This window comes from Strongylocentrotus purpuratus, unplaced genomic scaffold, assembly GCF_000002235.5.
Source record: "Strongylocentrotus purpuratus isolate Spur 01 unplaced genomic scaffold, Spur_5.0 spur5_contig_815, whole genome shotgun sequence".
In the NCBI taxonomy this organism is placed as follows: Eukaryota; Metazoa; Echinodermata; class Echinoidea; order Camarodonta; family Strongylocentrotidae; genus Strongylocentrotus; species Strongylocentrotus purpuratus.
Window position 1 is genome coordinate 181,753 of NW_022145519.1, and position 25,706 is coordinate 207,458.

The following is a 25,706-nucleotide window of genomic DNA, read 5'->3' on the forward strand; positions in this document are numbered from 1 at the left end:
AGAGTATGGTGATGCATATTCTTCGAACCGGTTAAATATAACGAGAACATGGTGCGCACGCCCACAGTGCCTTGCGGAACTCCGCATGTAAGTGGTACAAAATCTGAAAGGCAGCCGTTTATCAAGACAGCTTGAGAATGGCATGACAGGTATGATTTAAACCATTCGAGGGCTTGACCTTTAACACCGAGTGACATGAGGGTATTTACCAGAACAGTTTACTTTTGGCCGTTACATTAGTGACAGTTATACATATTTAAATCAGACATGTCGTCTATATACTAGATACTCTGTTTAACCTATACTGTGACATCACCAGATTGAGAAGCTAAGGCACGTGGTAGCAGATCTTGGTTCTGCTGCATCGTCTCATTACGCGAGAGGTCTCTGCTCCATGCCAAATATTCGATCACTGAAGCTGGACCATGTGAAGCTGAGTGATGAGTTCTACTCAACGATGGCCTCTGAGGCATCAAAATCAATGGTATATGCAAACTCGATTTTAATTAGAAACGATATGTTTCCAAATGGTATTGCAATCTTCAGACTCAGCATATTGGGTAACTGTTTTTTGAAACTTTTTTAAAAGACATCATTTATTTTCATCAGTTTAAAAATACCACTCTAATATCAATATTATAAATGGTTTGGCCATGCTGGCAAGAAATAAATAATGTGAATACGATGCCTTTGGTATCATAAAGATATAGATTCACATAAAAACGTGTTTTAAAAGCACATATTCTATAAATAGTATTTTGCATTCTTTTTTTTAGAAATTATTATAATTTTCTTTGAGACTTTTTCTCTATCTCTCTCTCTCTCTTTCTCTCTTATAACTCCTTTTATCTTTCCTTTTCTTTAAGAGTCTCAGTAGAGGTTAATAATGTTACATTAATGATAGTACGAAAATTTAAATCAGACATGTCGTCTATACTTGATATTATCATTCACTCTATTCAACATGTCATGTCAAATCACCAGATTGAGAAGGTAAAGCAGGTGACGGCAGATCTGGGTTCTGCTGCATCCTCTCATTACGCAAAAGGTCTCTGCTCTATGCCAAATATTCGATCATTGGAGCTGCAAAATGTGAAGCTTAGTGATGAGTTCTACTCAACGATGGCCTCTGAGGCATCAAGATCGATGGTATATGCAAACACGATTTCAATTACAAACGATATGTTTCCAAATAGTATTGCAATCTTTAAACTTAACATAAAGAGTAACTGTTTTTTAGCACTTTTTCAAAAGGCATCATTTATTTTCATCAGTTACGACCACACTAATATCAATATGAATAGCTAAGCCATTCTGACAAGGAAATAAATTACGTGAATACAATGAACTTTGGTGTCATAATATTATAGATTCATAAAAAGGGCGTGTGTTATAAGCACGTAACCTGAAAATAGTAATTCGCATTCTTATTTTAGCAATTATTCACATTAAGCCAGTAGTCGCAGGAAATTAATTTTACATGTGCATTGTAAATTGACAAATGTAGTAAAGACGTTTACTCTTCTTGAGCAGGCAAGGTCTCTTTTTTCCAACCATCTATAATTGATGACATTTGTTTGTCTTTCTTTATCGCGTCTTTCTTTTCTCTTAGCACACTTGTCTTTTATCTCTCTTTTTCTCTTCCTCTCTGTTTCTCATTATGTCTCAGTTTATGTACCGGTCTCTTTCTCTCTCTTTCTCTCATTATGTCTCGGTCTCTATACCGGTCTCGCTGTCTATCTCTCTTTCACTTTCTTTCCCTTCTCTTTCTCTTGCTTTGAAAGTCTGAGTAGAGGTAATTAATGTTTCATTAATGACAGTTAGAATACTTAAAGCAGACATGTTTTTTATACTTGATAATACTATTTACTCTATTTAACCTGTCATGTGACATAATCAGATTGAGGAGCTAATTCACCGTGAAGCAAGTCTGGGTTCAGCTGCATCCTCTCATTACGCTAGAGGTCTCTGCTCCATGCCAAAACTTCGATCACTCAATCTGGACCGTGTAGTAATGAGTGATGAGTTCTACTCAACAATAGCCTCTCAGGCATCAAAGTCAAAGGTATATCCAAGCACGACTTTAATTGTATTGTATTCTTTAGATTCAGCATATAAAATGGCTTCGCCATGCTGACAAGGAAACACATCGTATGAATAGAATGAACTTTGGTGTCATAATGATATAGATTCATAAAAAAGCATGTATAAAAGTACTTATTTCATAATAGTATGTTGCATTTTTTTAAAATAAATTACTTATAGTTTGCCAATAGTCGAGGAATTTAATTTTGCATGTGCATTGTGAATAAACGGATATAACACTTATATTCTACTTAATACACGGTTTCTCTTTTTTTAACCATCTAAAATTAATCATGTTTTGGATTTTTAAATGTTTGGACCCCTTTTGTAAAACAGCTTATACCTGACAAGGGCAATCCATTCCATTAGTAGAGAATAAATAAATAAAAGAAAATAAAAACACATTTCTTTGTCTTTCTTTGCCCTTACCACACCCATTTCCCTCTGTTTCTCTCTCTCTCTCTCTCTCTTTCTCTCTCAATCAGTATGTATGTGCTCCACTCTCTCTCTTTCTCTCTCTTGGAGATTTTAACATTAATGTACTACACAAGGAAGGAATAGATATGAAAGCAGAACAATTTTTAACTTCTTTACAATGTTTGGGTATGCAGCAACTAATCACTTCACCAACAAGAGTAACTAAAACAACTTCCTCTCTTATTGACCATGTGTACACTAATGTAACAATTTCTTCTATTCATGCTGGAGTTATAGAAACTGATATATCAGATCATTTCCCTATCTTTGTTGCATTTGAGCATCTTAGAAAGGCAAGTAAAACAAGCCACAAAAAGTCTGTGTTTCGTACCTTCAGAAATTATGATATTAATAAATTCCATGATGATCTAGGTAAAATTGATTGGAACAATGTAAGTGGTTGTACAAAATTAAATGAGTCGTACTCTGTATTTTACGACTTGTTTACGCAAGTCTGTGACAAGCATGCACCAATTATATCATCAACTTCGAAGAACCTAAAAAAGGGGGAAAATGCTGGGAGAAAACCATGGATGACTAATGCTATTTTAAAATCAGTCAAGAAGAAGCACAAGTTGTATTTGAAACTAAAGGCATCAAATTTCCAACAGAAAGACGAGAAAGAATACAAGAGGTATAGAAATGTTCTAACTACAGTTCTACGAAATGCAAAGAGACAATATTATAGTAACCTCTTCTTCATTAATAAGAATGATAGTCGTAAAACGTGGAGAACAATTAACGAGTTGTTGAGTGGTGGAAATGTCAAAAATAAAGTGACCAATGTAGAGAAATTATTAAGCTCAGGTGGTGGAGAAAATAGAGTGATAACTTCTGACAATGAAATAGCTAACGAATTTAACAACTTTTTTGTAAACATAGGTCCAAAGCTGGCAAAGGAAATACCACCAGTGAATTCTGACTTTACAGAATATTTAGGATATAGAACAGAAAAATCACTATTTTTAAAACCAATAACAGAGAATGAATTGAAATGCCACTTACAGACTTTAGATACAAAAAAAGCATGTGGCTATGATAATTTGCCGGCAAGATTGTTGAGGGATGCTGCCCTATACATTTCAAGCTCATTAACATATATTTTCAATCTTTCCATAGAAAGAGGTAAATTTCCAGACGCACTGAAAGTAGCAAAAGTGACACCTATTTATAAAAAGGGGCGAAAAGATCTAGCTGGTAATTACAGACCTATTTCAGTTTTACCTATACTGGGTAAAATCTTTGAGAAAATAATAAATAATCGTGTAATTGACTATTTGGAAGCAAATAATATTTTGTTTCAACACCAGTACGGTTTCCGTAAGAAACATAGCACTAAGTTATCTTTGATTAATCTTACAAATACACTATTGAAATACATTGATGAAGGTAGAACAACAGTTGGCATCTTTATTGACTTTCAAAAGGCATTTGATACTATAAACCACAGCATTCTCCTCAAAAAAATGTCACACTATGGAATACGTGGGTTAGCCTTGCAATGGTTTGAAGATTATTTGTGTAAACGATCACAGTTTATACAATATAAAGACAAAATGTCTTTGAAATTGAATATAACATGTGGTGTCCCTCAAGGCTCCGTTCTTGGACCAACATTATTTTTACTATATATAAATGACTTACCTAACTCCACAAACTTTTTCAATTTCAGATTATTTGCTGATGACTCAAATCTTTTTCATACTTTTAATCCTAGACAAAAAGAAATTGATTTAGAAATTGTAAGTGAAAATTTAATGAAGGTGCAGGAATGGTGTAATGCAAATGAAGTCACAATTAACTTACAGAAAACAAACTATATGATTATGAAATCCAAAGCTAGATCAGTAGACAAAAAGGGATCTGTGAGAATATCAAGATCAAATATTAAAGAGGTATCTGTTGCATCATTTGTAGGAATTGAAATTGATTGTCACCTTTCATGGAAAGAACACATTCAGACGATAAACAAATGCATAAGAAAGAAAGTAGGTATTTTGTTTAAACTGAGACATTTTGTTCCCAAGAATATACTTGTGTTATTATATAAGGCTTTTATACAGCCTCACCTCTTTTATGGAGTAGAAGTATGGGGGAGCACTTACAAAAGTAATCTAAATTGTATATATTTAAGTCAAAAAATGGCAATGAGAGCAATTACATTCAGTCCACTTAGAACAGACTCCAAAGCTCTTTTCCAAAGTCTAAACATTTTAAATATTTTTCAACTCCATGAACTTCTTGTATCAACATTTATGTACGATTTGGTAAAAGGTTTTTTACCACACTCTTTAGTGGATTATTGTCAGATGATACAGCATAGATATGCAACTAGGAGAAAAGAAAATGGCTTACTTTATCAGCCAAAATGTAAGACAACGCAAGGGCAATTTTGTATTTCGTTTGTAGGAACAAAGCTGTGGAATGATCTGCCAGATGAAATTAGATTAAAAACATCAAGGTTATCTTTTCGGAGACATCTTTCCACCTACCTTCTATGTAAATGACATGGGCTCAATCCCACCCCTTCCTTTTATATTACTTGTCTTCCTTTTATATATGTATACACTTATATCGGCCTTAAGCTTTTACAGGATTTGTGCATGTACGTACATGTGTTTGATTATTTTTATTAATACATCATTTTCATTTTTATGAACACATTGATGATTTTATTTCTTCAAAGATTTGTTTTCCTTCATTATAATGCTTTACGCTTAAGCTTTGTTATTTTTATTTTTTCATTTTAGTAAAGAAAAAAAGTTACATGATATTGTATTATTTTGCTGTATATATGTAAATACAAAACAAACAAGTTTTACATTCATATGTAAAAACAAATTAACAGAAAAAAACTTGCCAAAGAATGGAACTAGGCTCGACTAGCACTTGTGCTAACTTCTAGTTCCAATTAACAACTTCACCTAAACATAGTAATATGCATATTTAAGTATATATCTTTTGTACATTTAATAGTATGCAGATGTATGTCTACAAAATATTGTTTTAGAACCATTACTGTTCAATCGACATTACTCTTATGTTATGTATACATGTATCAGTATTATTATTATTATCTGTCATTATTGTGATGTGTTGTTGTTAATAAATTCAAATTCAAATTCAAATTCCCTCTCTCTTTTCGTGCATTTAGCCGGTATCTCTCCATATACATGTATATATCTCTCTGTCTCTGTGTTACTCTCTCTCTCTCTCTCTCTCTTTCTCTCTCTCTCTTTTCTCACTCCTTTCTCTTCCCCTTTAAAAGTCTAAGTAGAGGTTAATAATGTTACATTCATCACAGTAAGAATATTTAAATCAGACATGTCGTCTATAATTGATATTATCATTCACTCTATTTTACCTGTCCTGTCACATCACCAGATTGAGGAGCTAAAGCACGAGTTTACAGATCTGGGTTCTGCTGCATCCTCTCATTACGCGAGAGTTCTCTGCTCCATGCCAAATCTTCGATCACTCAATCTGGACAGAGTGAGGCTAAGTGATGAGTTCTACTCAACAATGGCCACTGAGGCATCACAATCAATGGTATATGCAAACACGATTTCAATTGGAAACGATATGTTTCGAAATAGTATTACAATCTTCAAACTCAACATTATGGGTTAACTGTTTTTTCACACTTTTTGTTAAAGAAATCATATTTGTCATTAGTGACGGAACTCTTATATCAATATCATAAATAATTTTGGCTATGCTGACAAGGAAATAAATACCTGTGATTGGAATGAACTTTGGCGTCATCATGATATAGATTCCTATTCAAACGTCTTTTAAAAGCACTTATCCTACAAACATTGTTTCGCATATATTAAGTTGTTTAAGTTCTGTCAATAGACGCATGAAATTGATTTTACATGCTTTGTACAAATACGAAGAAAAACGCTTCTATTTTGCTTGAAAAGACATGCTCTCTCTGTTCCAACCATCTATTTTTGATGACATTTGTTTGTCTAATACTTCATCTCGTCTCTCTTTTCTCTTACCAAACCCATTTCCCTTCTGGTCTTTTTAAAAAATCTCTATCTCCCCCTGTCTCTGTGTCTGTCCCAGTCTTTTTTTCTCTCTCCCTCTCTCCATCCTACTTTCGCTCTCTTTCTCTTGCTTTAAAAGGCAGGGTATTAGTTATTAATGTTATATTAATGAAGATAAGAATATTTAAAGCAGACATGTCGTCTTTACTTCGTAATACTATTCACTCTATTCAACATGTCCTGTCACATCACCAGATTGAGGAGCTAAAGCACGAGTTTACAGATCTGGGTTCTGCTGCATCCTCTCATTACGCGAGAGTTCTCTGCTCCATGCCAAATCTTCGATCACTCAATCTGGACAGAGTGAGGCTAAGTGATGAGTTCTACTCAACAATGGCCACTGAGGCATCACAATCAATGGTATATGCAAACACGATTTCAATTGGAAACGATATGTTTCGAAATAGTATTGCAATCTTCAAACTCAACATTATGGGTTAACTGTTGTTTCACACTTTTTGTTAAAGAAATCATTTTTGTCATTAGTGACGGAACTCTTATATCAATATCATAAATAATTTTGGCTATGCTGACAAGGAAATAAATACCTGTGATTGGAATGAACTTTTGCGTCATAATGATATTGATTCATATTCAAACGTCTTTTAAAAGCACTTATCCTACAAACATTGTTTCGCATATATTAAGTTGTTTAAGTTCTGTCAATAGACGCATGAAATTGATTTTACATGCTTTGTACAAATACGGAGAAAAACGCTTCTTTTTTGCTTGAAAAGACACGCTCTCTCTGTTCCAACCATCTATTTTTGATGACATTTGTTTGTCTAATACTTCATCTCGTCTCTCTTTTCTCTTACCAAACCCATTTCCCTTCTGGTCTTTTAAAAAAATCTCTATCTCCCCCTGTCTCTGTGTCTGTCCCGGTCTTTTTTCTTCTCTCTCCCTCTCTCCATCCCACTTTCGCTCTCTTTCTCTTGCTTTAAAAGGCAGGGTATTAGTTATTAATGTTATATTAATGAAGATAAGAATATTTAAAGCAGACATGTCGTCTTTACTTCGTAATACTATTCACTCTATTCAACATGTCCTGTCACATCACCAGATTGAGGAGCTAAAGCACAAGTTCACAGATCTGGGTTCCGCTGCATCCTCTTATTACGCGAGAGGTCTCTGCTCTATGCCAAATCTTCGATCACTGGAACTGTTATATGTGATGCTTAGTGATGAGTTCTACTCAACGATGGCCACTGAGGCATCAAAATCAACGGTACACCCAAACACGATTTGAATTGGAAACGATTTGTTTCCAAATATTATTTCAATCTTCAAACACAACATAGTTACCGTTTTTTCACACTTTTTTAAAAGAGAAATCATTCATAAACATTAGTAACGGGCACGCTTATATCAATATATAGATATTATTTACATTAAGCCAATGAGTCGCAGGAAATTTATTTTACATGTGCATTTTAAACAGACGGATATAATATTTACTTTTATTGCTCTTAAACAGACGAGGTCTCTCGTTCCTAACCATCTATAATTGATGAAATTTGTTTGTCTATCTTCATTTCGTCTTTCTTTTTCCACACCTATTTTTTTTCTCTCTCTGTCCATCTTTCCTTTCTCTTTCCCTTGCTTTAAAAGTCTAAGGAGAGGTTAATAATGTTACATTAATGACATTAAAATAATCTTTAAATCAAACATGTCGTCTATACTTGAAAATACTATTCCCTCTATTTAACATGTCCTGTCACATCACCAGATTGAGGAGCTAAAGCACGAGTTCACAGATCTGGGTCTTTCTGCATCCTCTCATTACGCGAGAGGTCTCTGTTCCATGCCAAAACTTCAATCACTCAATCTGGACAGAGTGATGCTAAGTGATGAGTTCTACTCAACAATGGCCACTGAGGCATCACAATCAATGGTATATGCAAACACGATTTCAATTGGAAACGATATGTTTCGAAATATTTTACATTCTTATAAATACCTCATAATTATGGGGTAGCTGTTTTGTCAAGCTTTAAAAAATGAATCATTCATAAACATTAGTAACAGGCACTCTCATATAAATATAATAACAAATTTGGCCCTGCTGACAAGGTAGCAAATCATGTGAATAGAATGAACTTTGGTGCATTAAAAAAAATTACTGATAGTAAATTTTAACATTTTTAACAGTGTTACATTTTTTTAACAATATTACTATTAGTAGCCTAGTACTAGTTGGATCGAACATAAATAAAAGCGCGCGCTCTAGTTGACCTCCCTGAAACTGTCTGCTTCCCGGGTCAAACGGCCCAAAGCAGCTGCGCAGAGACAAGGCCTTTATTTTGGATCGTGAAGAGACGATAAACGCGACATCCCGCAAATCACGTTCGTATAGTGGGTTCGATATGTACATATAGAAACGCTGATTCTGAGTGGCAAGGCACGATAAACGCACCCAAAATATCTGTTTTGTGTTCTGCATAGTTTCCTAACAGGTATAAGCAAGCCAGTTATTTCGTTTGCGTGTGATGCTTGTTGCAAGCCTCTACTTACGGCGACAAAAAATGCCCCTCCCCCATCATAAAAATGGCCTTCCTGAAAAACTGTGTTTTTTCAGCTGATGTGAAACTTTAGTAATAACATTATGAATGCAATAATTTGTTATCGTATAGATCATTTATTTCTCAATTATTATTTGGTTACGCCACACAACACACTCTAAACCCTTCGAAAAAAAGTTCTGACTTTCTGTACTTTGATGCGATTAGACAGACTTCCATCATTTAATTGTGAAAGAAAGTACCCGTAAGTAATCAATCCTTACACTAAAGATTGTGAGGAATATGGGAGTGCTTCTTTTTTTTTGTATTAGGATAGAGTGCGTCTCTCAATAACTCAACTTTGTTCCTATGTAGCTTTATCTATTTGCTCGTGTTCTCTCATCTCTTGAAATCCACCATGTCATTCATATCGAAATGCTTTTATGTTTATTAAAATGATTCATTTATACTATAACATAAACATAGACGAAATAATCAGACTTAGTGAATAATAAAGTTACTATTAAAGATGCAGATTCATCTGATATTAGCTGTGATTTAAAAAGGTTTTATGTTAGTAAAAACAAGAATTGGATATGATCATAGATTTCACTTTGGTGTGAACTGATAAATTGTTTCTGCACAGATCCAGACGCTGATTATAGGGGGTGTTTCCATAACTCCATGTCGACTACATTCCATTCTCTCGCTGCCACGCCTCCAGTCACTCAGCTTGAGGGATATCAGACGAGTTGACATGGACGATGGAGAGACACTGGTATGTATCTTTACCATTCAAAGATTGAAGTCAAATCCTCTTTTTATTCCAAGCTTAAAAGGAAGGGGTTCAGACAAACTAGACACACTAAATATAAATGATAAAGAAATTGCCGAGAGGATAATGTATTTTGTCTTGAAATGAAGTAAAAAAATAAAAAAAAAACGGCATACTACGGGCTATATAGTAAATATATGGATGGTTTATATCAAACATCTTTACATGCAAGGTTATAATTTTCTCAATTTGGGATAAAGTTTAACCATGCAGATATTTTTAAAGCTCGTTAAATATCGATTGATGAATGATTGTCATTTGCTATTTCCTAGAGAGATTTTTGTTGCTTATTTTGTCATCATCAAATGTGTAACTTTCAGTCATGTAAAATCGTTTGAATGATTTCGTTTAGCCTGGCTGAACGAATATCACATTAAAAATATGGTTATGAGTACTACAAGCCCGTCATGTTCCTCTAAAAAAAGGATTAACTCTCGTTAGTAAGTTGGCTTCGGCCTTGTTGGTGGAAACAGACAAAATAAAGAATCCTTTTAACGAGGATTTCAAAAAAAGCGGAGAAAGAATAAATACGTTAAAACAATTTGAACGTCGATAATGCTAATAATGTGAGAAAATATTGGCAATGCGGTCATGATGTATTATGTCATACAGGGGGTAATCCTCTAATTGTTGTTGTTCTCCAAAATACTGCAAACACCTCTTCCAGAGTCTTATTTTTTTTAAGGAGGGCAATATACGTTTAGGCCTAATGAAACATAGTCTACTGGATTATTAAAATGGAAAACAGAGAGGTATTTTTATATTTTGGAAAAAGAAATCTGTAATAGTTCATCCGGAACGTCATCGACTATAACTGTAACGTCAAAGGAAGATTCTCCGTATCATTTATAATCTCGGCATCCAAAAGTTCAAAAATGTTGTATTCTTTGCACCATTTTCTAAAAAACTACGCGTTTGTTCATTTCTTCTTACTTTAAACAGATGAAAACCCTTTACCAAACATGATATGAATGAGTCAGGTTACCAACAAAAAAAAAATCTTACGTTAGCGTTCTTTTTCATTCAAATTGCTGTTTTATGTAGACTCGTCAAATAACCTCAGTATATGAACTATCTGTGGAATATAAGCATGTGACCAGTCTGTGGAATCTCGGACTTCATACATCATGTCCCCGAGTTCAAAAACTCGAACTGAACTTGCTGTTCTCGGAGAGTGTCTCATCAGACATCGTGACAATGGCATGTTCTCCATTCCATCATCTAACTCACCTTCACATCCAGGAATATCCGCCTGTTGTAACGTCAATTGAACTAAATGATCCCGTGTTATTCTGCAAGGCGGTTAAAACATCATGTCCTCGGCTCACCAAGCTGTCCCTTACCGACATTGTCCTGACCAACAAGAAGGCAGCTGAGATCATCCAACTCATGAAGTCTCATCCATACCTGACAAGGATAGAGTGAGTCTCATTTTGATTTACCAGGGTAATGATTGCCAGATTATATAGTCAAAATCTTAAAAATTTACATGTACTACACATTGTGGAACAACACAGTCATGTTACCTTTTACTGTGATTGTTTTATCTTCATTTTCTTTACCTCTCTCTCAGTCCCTCTGTTAATTAATTTGTCTCTGTAAACTCAAAATAGTAACTTACGCTCACAAGTTCCAAAAGAATTTATCCCACTCTAGTGAACTAGGAATAGATGTAATACTCTAAACAACATACTATAAGTTTTAGAAAATCTAAGTGGAAAGCAGCTAAAATTCCGCAATAATTATGACAAATTAGTTATAGTCTTATTGGAAAAGGGTTTTAGCTCTTAAAATGATGTTTTATGGCCAGTTATTAAACACAATGACAACAATTTTCGGAAACAACATTAAAGAGATCAAAATTCATATTTTCATCTCAATATCGTTGTAAATAACCGATTTGAACAAATCAAGTGTTCATTGCAATGTTTTCAAAGTCAATGAAAAAGGTGGACAAGTTTTTGAATCAATATTAGGATTAATGTTTGCAAATTATGCAGAGAGATATCAAAATTCATAATTTTTTTCATAACCTGCCATCTAAGAACCCCCTTAAATCATGTGAAATAATGGAATGGATATTGGCATTGTCCCACTGAATAGGATGAATACATTTAAAAAGGGTAAAATTAAGTTTCCTTTTTAGCGTATTATAATCGAAATTTATAATTTGAATTTATATTATCATATAATTATGATGGCTAAATATTTGCAATGTAAATCAGAAAATAATCATTTCACCATGTCTGTAAACCCATAATACGGTAATTTCAATACAGAAGTCCCTCAAACACGTATAAGAAGACTTCAAAGTTGGCAGAACTTGGCTGCTCGTATTATTTTTCGTTTAGACCGTCGTCACGATGCCATGCCTCTACTAACACCCCTTCATTGGTTGCCCTGCAATCAAACAGAGGATTGTTTTTTAGATTCTTTTATTTGTATACAAATTTTGTCATGATCAGGCTCCAGAGTATTTTAGTGACTGTCTTGAGTTGTATCGACCTGTACGTTCAAACCTTTGTTCCAATGCAGACCCATTTCGATTGACTTTTCATGTGGCTCGTAGTAAGGAAGGAGATCGCAAATTCACTGTTGCAGCAGCTAAGGAGTAGAATAAACTTCCCTCCAGTATAAAAGCTGCTCCATCAGTGGATGATTTTAAGAAACTCCTTAAAACCTACTTATTTCCTACTTGATTCGCTATTATTTTTGTTTGTTCAATGTTATGTTAAGATTTGTGGTTATATTGTTTTATACAACATCTACGTGGATCCTTGTCATTTGATTGGAGGATTGTTGGTCACGTGATATTCAATAGATGTTATAATGCACGACTGTGCATTTTTGGTTATATGCAGACTGCGTACCTCTTTGTCGTGCGCGTATCCCTGTGAAGGAAATCTGAATGTGATCGAGAAGGCTTGACTCCAACTTTAATAAATATGAGGAGTAAAGCATAATTTGTTGATTACCGTTCTATTAGATCTTCTTTGATGTTGTATAAAACAAATAATCAATGTTTTTCATTCGTTCAATAGTGCAAATATTTTCATTCGTTGAAAGATTAACGTTAATTCTATTCAACTCGGCTGACGCCTCGTTGAATAGAACGTTAATCTTTCAACTCATGAAAATATTCGCACTATTGAACTCATAAACATTCATTATATTATTTAAGCGCTGTGATATTGTGTACTATGAATAGTGTAGCTAAATGCATAATAATAATAATAATAATAATACATGAATTGTGTAAAAATGGACTTGGATGCAATTTAAGATGAAAATGTAATTTTTCAATATTTTAAAGGTGGAAGCTAATTTGCCTATCATGTGAAATTCACTTGTTATAGTAATATTGAAATGTTTCAATCATGTTCAATGGCATGGGCAATTTCAATCATATCACTTGAACTGATTCAACTGTTATCTTAGATTATGGCAAATTATGAAAAATATTAATTTCACTATTTAATCTTTTTGATGAATGCTCGTTTGCATATTTATGCGAAAAATGTGTTCAGTCTGAACTATTGGATTGATCACTTGATTTGTTTAAATCAGTTATTCACAACGATATTTAGATAACAAAATGAATGTTAATTTGTTCTATACCTTTAGACATATAACTTATGCTTATCCTTCATGGTATTCATACAAGAGGAAAACCAGCGTTAATTTAATTCATTTTAATTGTTTTTATAGAAAGAAAATTGATTAGGGCAAAACAATTTCCCCCACAAGCCACCTATCTGTATTACTGCTAAATTAGTTATGGGTTCGTAGTTGCAATACGGTTTTGAATACATCTAAGAGTGGGTCGTTTTAAAGATTAGATGATAGGGTGCTGTATAGGGGACTTTATAATTTTTACAATTAACAATAGTTTACATAATCCGATGATCTCTTTATTTCAGGATTTATTCATACCAATTTTATTTTCTTAAGATAAATTTAAATTCAATACTTTATTTATTGTATTCATCATGATGTTCATAGACTTGCTGTATCATACATACATAGTTATGATAAAATGGATTTCAGTCATGCAATATAAATACAGACTAAAATTATGCAAGTTCTGATGTGTATTAAATTTTTATGTATTCTCACATCATAAACATTATATCTCTGTTGGCATTTTAAGAGAGTGTCGCACGTCGGGTTAGTTCAGAAGATAATGAATTGTGCCCCCGAAATGCACTGTTTTATTACAATAGGTTGAATTTGTGTCTTACCAACGTGGATCTGGATTCACTGATGTCTGAGGTAAACAGTGAAGGCAAGCTGACTGTCACCATGAAGCATGGGAAGGTAAGATATAACAACAGATTGCATGCCCATCCTTCGGTTGATTCTTCTCCCTCTTCTTGACATTCCATCGATTCAAAGTAGGCTATTTGTTATTATCCATATTTAACTCCACCCAATCGGTACACAGAATAAACAATACACATAATTTAAGCTGTCTTAAATGTGTTTATTCTGGCCTAATTAAAATGATCAAGTCTAGCAATAGGTTTGTTCTTGATCTGTGCAATGATATCCGGAAACTGAAATATAACAAACATACAGAAAAATACTCTTCACAATAATGAACATTTTAAGTGAAAAAATACTTTTCCTTCATTGTACTTCATTCTTTTTTTTTCAAAGCGATAAGACCTTAATATCTGATGAAAGGATGAACATTTTCCTTTATCTTATCTCATGCTCTTCTTAAAGAAATGTGTCAAATTATCATGTAGCATGCATCTCAGCAAAATAAACTCTGTTTAGAACCGTGGCGAATAGTACAAAGATAAAACATGCTTCTTACAATATAGCAATATCCATGAGTTTGAATATACGAGTGTATATTGGAAATAAATTCCTACGAATCACACTGCCTTATTCAGAACATGTTAAAAGTGAATAATGTTATTTGTGGCCTGCATTTTTCCAATCAAACTGCCAGTATAATCTTATTTCTGTAATGAAAACAACTGAACAACAAATACAAATTTCATTAAAGTGGAAATTCAAAGAAAATCAAAAATATGTCAACTAATGTATCACTAGAGACTGGTAAGCTAACATATGGCCATCGTTCAAGTTTAAGGTCAACTACATATCGGGTGATTTATAAAAATACAAATACAACCACCTCCATAGCATCTGAGAAACGAGAGATTCGCCCAAAAAATAACGATGTTTTAATGACGTCACATGAGGGACCAACACTGCCCAAGCAGACGACATCCCATAAAGAATGAACATAATTGCAAAGTTATTATTTCTCAGATTAATATGAGTTTAGTGTATATAAATGTGATGGCATTTCAAACCATTCAAAAGGGGATATGAAACCGATTTTGATAACTAAACTCTGTTGTTTGTAAATACACAGGATAGGGGTTAATTAACAATCAAAGAAACCAGACTTTCAAATTGAAAACCCCCCGGAATGATATTGAGGACGGCATTTGTTCCCTCTTTAAACGCCAAACATACCGCGGTGTGTGCAGCTGAATATACAATGACGTCTTATTTTGTTTACAAGCGACAGATTCCTTTATTTTTGTATCGCTGCATTGGTCATCAAAATAAAACCATGCGCAGGGCTTAAAGTGAGGCAATATATTATACATTTAGCCTGACGGTAGTGAAGTAAGATAAAGAAATCAAGAGAAGATGAAAAAACAGGCACTGAAAATGTGTGAGATGTCATGGGACATCGTCTGCTTGTGTAAATCTTGTCCATCCTGTGATCTCACACATCTCAGCAGCGTTCGGAGAGCTCTTCAGGTGCTATGCCGGGGCTGTATTTAAGCGTTTTGTAGTTTATAATAATCGTTACTTCGAATGCTTCCAAGCATTGAATTTTGATAACCTTGTCGAATCAAAGTTTCAACTTTGCAATAATGATAATAAAGTTAGTTTTTAAAATCAATGAATATCTACTTTAAGAAATGGTGTCATTAAGATGGGCGACAGGTACGAAGTGTAGGTCTACATGTGTCTCCTATTCCTCTGCCTGCTACCTTGGTCATGATAGTGACATCATGTATATATCTCAAACCTTTCCTGTCTAATATGTAATGCTTGCAGTACCTTTTTGAACAAAATTGTTTATCAATATGAATTTGCTTGCAAATAGTAGTCGAATTCAAATACTGTCCACAAGATTAGTTAGCAGCGTTTCCACACTATGGTGTGGGCGGTAGGCAGATTGAAAATTATCAATTAAATTATTTTCAATGAGATATGTGGGAAGACGTGAGAAAGTCACTCGTTCTGCGAGTTTGGATAGATATGACAAATTAGAGATAGGTCTATAGGTCTGGAGACATTAAATGTACTGTCCAAAATAGATTTTTTTTTTCAAGGTGGGGCGCACTGCTCCAATCTTCATACTGTCATGAACTATCCCCGAACCAAGACTTGTGTTTATTATAGTTACAATTGATGGTAAAATAGCAGGGATCAAAAGCGATGTTGGTATGGGGTCAAGTTCACTGGATTTAGAAGGTGAACTCATTATTTTTTACTCAATCTCACCAAGTGTTGTTGGAGAGGGTATCTAGTGCCTTTCCTGTCATTAAAAGAATTTCGAATCCTAGCACATTAGTAAGAGCTGATCTAACATTGATAATTTTTTCCACAAATAAATTGTTAAAACGATCTGCAAGATTTACATAAGTAGGAAGGGTAGATTTCTTACTTCTGTTAAGCAAAACATTTGCAAGTCTAAACAGCTGTTTTATAATTGTGCAGCTTTCAACCAGCATAGAGTTAAATGATGTTTTGGCAGCGTAAACACTTAACTGCACTTACTGACGTGGTTCTGTTATTTCTCACGATCAGACTTTAGGCCTGATTTAGGTCATTTGCGCTCCAATTTCCTACGTTGGAGTTTTTTGTTAGCAATATCTTGACAGTACCACTGTGTGTTAGGGCGAACTGTGACACATCTCTGTTTCGGAGGAGCATACTCATCAAGGGCAGTTCTCAATAGAGAATTATAACGTTCAAAATATTCTGAAACATCACTACTTGAAAAGTATCCAAGGAGAGATAGTTCAGTGATTATTTCCATAAATAATATAATATTTATGGTCTTGATATTAGGTGTACAAGGACCATTTACACCTGTCCGCGATGTTTCAGTGATGTTACCAAGGCAACTAAGCTTTACCAGCAAAAATGCCAAGCCCAAAACATTCCAAACCGAAGTGCGATTTTTGTTCGCGTGTTCTGGCTTGTCTGGGTAGTATAAACGCTCGCAGCTGAAACATCGCGGTGTTAGGTCATGTGACTTTAGGGGCGGGGATAGCTGTCGTCCTTAAAGAAAGTGATAGAACGATTAAAAAAAAACGTAAGAAAAGGTGATAGAAGGAAGAAATAAAGAATAAAATAAGGAAAGACAGAAAGAGAACGTGATAGAATGATACAAATAAAGAATAACATAAGAGAAAATGATAGAACGATAAAAAACAAAGAATAACATAAGAGAAGGTGATAGAAGGAAGAAAGAAAGAACAACATATGAAAAGGCAGAAAGAGGAAATTTTTAAGAATAGATAGGCCTAATGGAAAAATAGAAGAGAAGATGAAAGATGGAAAAACAAAGAAAAAAATAAGGAATGGTAGGAAGAAAATGATAGAATGATAAACACAAAGAATAACATAAGAGAAGGTGATAGAAGGAAGAAACAAAGAATAACATAAGGAAAGACAGAAAGAGAAAGTGATTATTATTTTTTTAATTTTAATTTGAATTTAATAACAACAACATATCACAATGTTACAAATGTATTCAAGTGGGTAACAAAATAAAATGTCGTATACATATCCATGTACATGAGTTACGAAGAAAAAAAAATATCCATAGTTGAACCATATGTACAAATTCATATCAAACCTGTGAATTAGCTATAACTTAATAATACGTAGAGATTTGTGGCTGGAATTGAAATTCACAGAGTTCCAATAGCGTATAAGTGATTCAAATCAAGATTTTTTTAGACTTAACAACTTAAAATGTTGTTAAAGGGAGAATCAAAAGTTAGCACGAGTGCTAGTCGGGATTGGTTCTCCGAGTTTCCAAAACTAAATGCAAATTCATATTAATTATATATTTTGACTTCATACCATATCATTTGATCCTTATGATTCATCTCTGCTTAGGAGTTTAATTCTGAGATTTTGACGAAATGATGATCTTGTTTTTTCCTCTTATATTATATTAGAATTATGATAGAATGATACAAAAAAGAAAAAAGAATAACATTAGAGAAGGTGATAGAAGGAAGAAACAAAGAATAACATAAGGAAAGACAGAAAGGGACAGTGAAAGAATGATGAAAACAAAGAATAACATAAGAGAAGTTGATAGAAAGAAGAAACAAAGATTAACATAAGGAAAGAAAAAAAACAGAGAAAGTGATAGAATGATAAAAAACAAAGAATTACATACGAAAAGACAGAAAGAGAAATTGATAAAGAATAGATAATAGAAAATGATAGAACGATAAAAACAAAAAATTACATAAGGAAAGGTGATAGAAGTAATGAACGATGAATAACATTAGGAAAGACAGAAAGAGAAAGTGATAGAATGATAAAAACCATGTATAACATAAGAGAAGGTGATAGAATTTTTTTTTTTTAAATAACATTTTTAAAAAGGTAAAAGAAGGAAGAAACAAAGAATTACATATGGAAAAACAGAAAGAAAAAATGATAAAGAATAGATAATGGAAAGATAGAAGAGAAGATGAAAGATGGAAAAACAAGGAATAACATACCGAATGGTAGGAAAATGATGGTAGAACGCAAGAAACAAAGAATTGCTGCAACTGTAACTCAATCGAGTTCGCTGGACTGCCACAGCATAAAAACAGCTGGTCGAAGGTTTTTGGATTGGAGTGCCGCGCATGCGCATTACCAACCAAACACGCCAAAACATCACTTAGCTCATCAGTCGGTGATGTTGAAGCCCATATGATGTGATAACATTTAAAATACCATGTGGTAATTCAGTAAACTTGTCTTTCCACTGCCGAAGCTCAGCTGTTTATAGTTATGTCGTGTGGACTTGAGCTGAGAACAGGCATTAGTCACAGTAGGTGTATAATGAATGGTATCAAATTTATTAATATCTGGCCCTGGATTAGGGTGTATATCACCTGCATTTAAAAGTTCAAGTTGAAAACTTGCACACGAATTAGCATTATATGAAATTCTTCTTTTCAAGAAGCAATTCCTACTATAAGGTTGATGAACAAAGTCATTTACAGAACCACTAACAATAGACTGAGTATGGGCACATGGAATGTCACATGGAAGCACAATGTTACGAGAAACCAGAAACGAATAGTATACAAATAACCGCAGCAGTGAGGGCATTAGTAAGCATTACCCACACAGGGTACCTTTGGAACAGTCTAACACGCCCGAGGCGATAGCAGAGGGTGTTTGGACTGTTTCGAAGGTACCGAGTGTGGGTAATTTTACTAACGCCCGAACAAAATGATGTGTATTATTTGTTTTATAAAATTATGTTTTATTTGTTTTATAAAATGATGTTTTATAACATGATTTTACTAATGACCGGTCATTAGTTTAGTAATAATGACTGCTATAAGAGACATAGTTGTTTTTATACGCTCAAAGGGAGGTTACATCGTGCTATCGCCCCGAGGCGTGCCGAGGGGTGATAGCACGATGTAACCTCCCCGAGAGCCTATAAAACAACTATGCCTCGAATATTAAAGCAGTCATTATAACTTTTATATACCGAAAAGGGTCATAGAATACATGTGCGACTTACCAATCATGGTATTCAAGTTTGTTTACGCTATCGAGACCTAGTCTTCATAGGGTTTCTGATCGTGCACCACTCGAGTTTGTGTGCTTAAATCCCTCCTATTGAGATTGCACGCATATACGTAAAATGCCCAAACCAGTCAATTGTCTTTTGAAAAGTGCCCTAGGGCGTTTTTTAATAGACTATTGTATGGTTTTGGGCATTTTCAATTCTTTACGGGAATGGCTTAAATCACGACTCCAATTTTGACCAATCAGATAGCTGGATTTCTAAAGTGAGGTATATAAAATTGGATAATGACCGGTCATTATCGAAATTACGCGTTAGGCAAAATAAATGCCTGGTCACGTGTACGCTTTCAACCAATCATTGATTACGATCCACGTCATCATCTTATAAAAGCCGTTGTATAACATAATAGTACTCACGGTCGTGCTTAGTCAGGCAATCAAAATACAAGGTTAATGCTACCCACAGTACAGTAGAGAGTGCAATACGGCTACACTTGCAGTAACCCTCACAAACTTTCCTCTTTGAAAAACAACATTAAGAACATTTCCAAAGCCACAAATTTCCTAGCAGGATGCTAACAATACGAGACAAACTATCAGTTTATAATTGGTAAGAAAACTGTTGCTATGAGAGAGCTAGCACTAGTATGCAGACACATGGTGTGCGCTCATCTCAATAGATAGACATACATCTAAAGTTATAAGATTGTACATGTATATATGTTGATGTATATGGAATAAATAGCATCATATGAAAATAAAATCAAAATATGGTTATTTAAATAAATAGTACAGACCTCTCTCAAATTCAACTGCAAAAATGCATTGCTTATTTGACAGGTACTTATTTTTAGAAAAACAAACATTATACATATATTATTTCTTGTATTCTTATGTTCCCATAATCATAGCGGAAGTTGTGGAGTTTAACGCTCGAGTAATATGTGGTTTGGCCGTCAAGCAACAACGTATCAACGTTGGAAGATGACCCTCATCAGACCACTTGATGGCAGCAGAATACTACGGACTTCAGAATGAATGTTGTCGAGTGTGGCGGTAACCAAGCTACCCGAGTAACTCATTATACTAATTCAAGGATATCTAAAGTTAAAATGCATGAAATATTATATCATAAACATATCACTGCTTATGCCCTTTCTCGATACTTTTAAAGAATAACTTTATAATTTTGTTGATGCAAATGGCGAAGGTCGATTTATTTTGGGAGCGAATTTCAATTATCTGCAGCCTCTTCGAAAGTACTTTGACCTAAGCAAAGCATTTGTGCTTACTACAAGCACATCATATTATATCCTAGTGAAGGGAGAAAGAGAGAGCGCATATAGATGGAAGCCAGTATTAAGAAGGAATCAAAAGATAGAACGATAGATTTCACAGGAAATAAATCCGGACAGAGTAGTGGAACAAGAGGAAACAATGCCACACACAGTAAACATCGTTTTGTTTATTGGTATAAAATGTCTTTCACAAAAGTATTTAAAAAAGTCAATGGCTCAGTATTTCCTCCTTGAATCTGAAGCATGGTATGGAAAAAAGATGCCTTCGCCCTAACCTGTCCTGATTGACTAAGCTCCTGCATTTATTGTTTCGGTATCCCTTTTTCCCGTATCATTGTAAAGACTCGACTAAAATATCAAGTGGCTAAGGGCTGCAATTGATTTTGTTTGTGGTTTAGATTTCTTTTCATGACATGTATTCAGTTCTGAATAGAAGTACATGACTTTTTGTACTAAGTATACCATCATTTTACATATATTTAAACCAGAAACTTATTGCAATCACACTTGAAGCTTCAAAATGAGCAAGAGTTTGACGGCTAATGAGCCCTTACCATTTTACCATTCATATAAAGGGGGTCCCTGGTGAGGCAAATAGGATAACCATAAGTTGGGTTATAATGTTCAAACAATCTATGCAATAAAACCAAGAGCCTACGATATACAGGCTACCACCAAGAAGCTTGTCTTTTACCTTAGGCTTCTTCATTTCCTCGTTTCTAATTTAATTTAATTCCTTAATTTACAAGTAAATACAAACAAATGAAAGTGATTTGATTTGATTGTGAACCTATTTTTATCCAAAAAGATATTGTATTGTTACAATCATTACATTTCTGGTAAATAAAACTGACAATGTGGAACGTGAAATGTGAAATATGTAATGAACCGAACTGAATTTGAACAAATCTAAACTCTCTAGTGATCGTTTAATACAATTCCAATCGGTTTATGTGTACTCATATTGGCTATACTATAAAGATGATGACCTATATAGCATTGTACTATCATACCAAGGTCATCTCGAATCTGATCCGTAAGGATCTGTTGATATATCCTTCATCACGGTAGTACTTGTATTCTATAAGAATTTCCGGTATACCAGGATTTATTTCATGAACTACGGGTAAAGTAATTTGTGTCAATTGTTTCTGTTTAACCGACAATTCATCCATTATCAAGAAATATTTTTGGAAATACCGTGTGTAGAATGTATATACTCGATATAGACAAACTTTAGTCTTATTTCTGTCCTATCCAATACATTCTTGCTTTTGGCATTCAAGTGTTGAGCACATTTTGTTCTAAATTTGATTGTAACAGTCAAGAAGTGAACATTTTCATTTCTTGATAAGATGTACACAAGCATGATACAATATATGATATGTACATATGTGTAAATATGCCATAATCATTATATCATCTATTCTTTTTAGAATGATGTTTTTCGTTTGTTTTGCAGTTTAGTCAAATGGAAATAAAACATCCATACACATTGGATTGAGTTGACATAATTTAAATTAATCATTATCAATTTCAGTACCTTGAACTACATGCCATGTGTGGCCAATACTATATTGAAGTGTTTTTCATGGCTGGTATTATCTGGCATGCTTCATGAACTTAATAAATTTGACGAAAATAAAAGTTATAAAATATGATTATATTTTGCAGAGTGTGTATATATATATATGGTTAAACTGTGACAAGATAACAGTTTGTCTACTCAATGTACTCTTTCAAATCTATTCAAACCATATAACCATATGAACCATACATGTCGTGCTATTATAGGTATTATTGTATCACCCTTATGTATTTTGTCATTACATCATTCCCAGAACGGATACATCCAACTAATCATGATCATAACTTTGATATAATCTAGTCTGGTTTGTGTCATGCATGCAACAGTTATTGATGTAGTAAAAAAGAGGAATTAGTCATCTTGATCACGATGTGATATTCTTATATCAAATCCTGATCAGATTGTGGATACATACAATAAAGTATATTGGTAACATGTATATAAATGTCGTCGATTTAGTATGAGAACAATTAGTAACCTTATCTCGATTGAATATTCTTGTATTCAACTTTATGATAATATTCTTTATGTAATTAAATCAAATTTTGTGACATGTATGCAGTTGTCATTGCTGTATTTATAAAGAGTATATACCCTATTAAACTCGTTTTATATTCTTGTATTCAACTAATCATGGTTATATTTTGGGCACTTAATGTCAAACTCGTTTATGCAGTAAGAGAAAGGAATTAATCATTTCGATCTCGTTGTAATAATATTCTTGTATAAAACTAAATAAGATCAAATAGTGTATACCTACAATCTAGACTTCTTTGAGACATGCATGCAACAGTCGTTGTATATATTACAGAGAGTGATACAGAGAGTAATACAGAGAGAAGCAGGGGTAGTAAGACAGAGAGAAATGGTTTGGGAAATGGCGTTTGATGGAACACATCTCTCGATTTACAGGATTATTGTCGTTTTATTTAGTAGCATTAGAATGCGTATCTATTTCTCATCACAATAATGCAATGTATGTTATGTTTATGGTTTTTCTATGATCAGTAGATCTTAATAGGATATAGACCCATGTGATATCTTATAAATTGTCAAAGATTTCTATGATCAGTAGATCTTAATAGGATATAGACCCATGTGATATCTTATGAATTGTCAAAGATTTTTTATTATTACACTTTCTTTCATGTTTTATTTCAAACATCCGTCGGTCCTGCACACTGTTTTTACCATTCCATCTTATCAATTTAAACTCTATTATGAACTTCTTTCCATTTTATGTATATATTGTGATGATCGGTTTCATTAATGCCTGTGTTGTATTCTTTTTGTCAGTTGGTGTGCAGTACACACTGAATAAGGGAATTTAAAGTGGAGCCTTGCAGTGTGCGTTACATTGTGAGAGGTGTATTCTCTTTGTTCGGGCTGGATTGAAAACAATCGCTCTTCATGCAGGCTCTTTGATTGCCTTGAGAAATTCTGGAATCATCTGAAAGCCGGTGAATTTCTCTTTGATATATTTACCATGTTCATGGATTTGCAGGACGGCTGTAACGTTTTTTTTTTTTATTGATATCCTAAATATATTGAATATGTTAATATATATATTTATACATTATAATGATCTCAGAAAGGGAATCACTATGTATTCATTCATTCACGTATTTCTACACACGTTTTTGTTATATCTTTACAAAATTATGTTAATATATCTGAGAGTGTACATAATTGCATGTGAATAAAGTGGAAACAAAGAATATATATGACTAGCTCAGCAACAGTAGAATATGAAATTTGTTGTAAGAACATCAAATGTTTGTAACTATCTCATCAGTAATTGTAGAGACAACATGTCTTTACTTTATTTAAGCAGTAAGACCGTGATTTGCTTTAAATTACTGTTTTATCATGTGATAAACTTTTTGCTAGGTTATGTCGTAGACCTAATTGATCCGCGGCTATATGGATTTTATATGTTTATTGAAGTTGTGATGCTTTGTATATAAAGGTAACAACAATTGTTGTTTAGGTCATTTGGTGAAAATCTTTTGAGTGTGTGTGTGTGTGTGTGTGCATCTAGTTGTTCTGAGATCTAATCGCTTGTAAGCTCCAGGAGGACAACAGTTACGTTGGTTTTATTTGTCCGGCAAGAAAGATCGATATTTTATCCAAACACATTGTTATTATTCATAATTTCCTATTGTTGTATATTGTGAGATTAATCAGCATTAATAGAGTTTCATCTAGACTGACCATACTAAGTTTCATTGTTGACATATCAACAATTTAGTGAACCAACTGTGACCCAACATTTCGAATGGTAACAAATAATATCGATTTTAAAAAAAAATCTCTTAAATTGAGATTTCTCAAAAATGCAGACATTTCAAGACATAACATATTACTAGCTGTTTCTTTTTCTCATAAGCCTCGGAAATTGTAAATTGAAGAAAATATGTATCCCTTCGACTTGTACCAACACTGACTGTGCAATAGAGTTATGCATTGTGTTTATTGTACGTGTGTACATAATGATAAATAGACACACTTTTAGAGGATGACAAACAGATAATATGTTTTTGTACATATGTATAAAAGAAAAAGTTCGATCTATAACTGATTGAACTCATGAGATTCAAAATGTTCTTGTTGTTGAGAAATGGTGGAAGGGGGTACATCGCAAGAAATCGAATAAAATAATTTTGAAAGCCATTTACATTTTCAAATTATCGCGTCAGAGTTTCATTCACGTAAATTGGAATAAGTCGGATAAGAGGTGTGCAAGAAGAAAGAAAGAGGGTAAATCGCTTTTCACAGAAAACAAGAAAGGATTGGATTGGAGAGTGTATGGAAGAGAGAAAAAGCGTGGTGTAAGAAGACTCTGATTGATTGATTGATTTTTATTCGACAAGCTTCAAACATACAACAATATACAATACTAACAGATCAAAAATAAGTCAGCTTGAACAGGATATCCCACGAAAGCTTGAGAGCTTATTTCCAGTGGGGTCCCTTTAATACAGACATGTATAAAATTAATAAGTTAATAGTAACAACTTTAAACTGATGATAGAAATGATA

General features: G+C 33.7%; 1 protein-coding gene across 2 annotated transcripts; it reads left to right on the forward strand.

The window, feature by feature from the left end:
- The first annotated feature begins 884 nt into the window (after positions 1-884).
- On the forward strand, positions 885-25,341 carry LOC115918206 (NACHT, LRR and PYD domains-containing protein 5-like). 2 transcript variants are annotated; one of them, XM_030978784.1, is made up of 10 exons: positions 885-1,149; positions 1,901-2,065; positions 5,947-6,111; positions 6,813-6,977; positions 7,681-7,845; positions 8,347-8,511; positions 9,765-9,896; positions 10,998-11,374; positions 14,177-14,270; positions 20,690-25,341. In XM_030978784.1, the coding sequence occupies exons 1-10, from the start codon at positions 898-900 to the stop codon at positions 20,717-20,719; spliced, it is 1,710 nt and encodes a 569-aa protein (XP_030834644.1). In that variant the 5' UTR covers positions 885-897; the 3' UTR covers positions 20,720-25,341. The 2 variants fall into 2 exon arrangements, with proteins under 2 accessions (XP_030834644.1, XP_030834637.1); XM_030978777.1 differs by lacking the exon at positions 20,690-25,341 and having other exon boundaries at positions 14,177-14,394.
- Positions 25,342-25,706: the final 365 nt, after the last annotated feature.

Excerpts from the sequence above, each read along its gene's own strand:
- LOC115918206 (XM_030978777.1), top strand. The coding sequence starts at position 898 with ATGATAGTACGAAAATTTAAATCAGACATGTCGTCTATACTTGATATT. Across the intron at positions 2,066-5,946 it reads CTCAGGCATCAAAGTCAAAG|ATTGAGGAGCTAAAGCACGA; the intron begins GTATATCCAAGC and ends TCACATCACCAG. Across the intron at positions 11,375-14,176 it reads CCATACCTGACAAGGATAGA|GTTGAATTTGTGTCTTACCA; the intron begins GTGAGTCTCATT and ends TTATTACAATAG.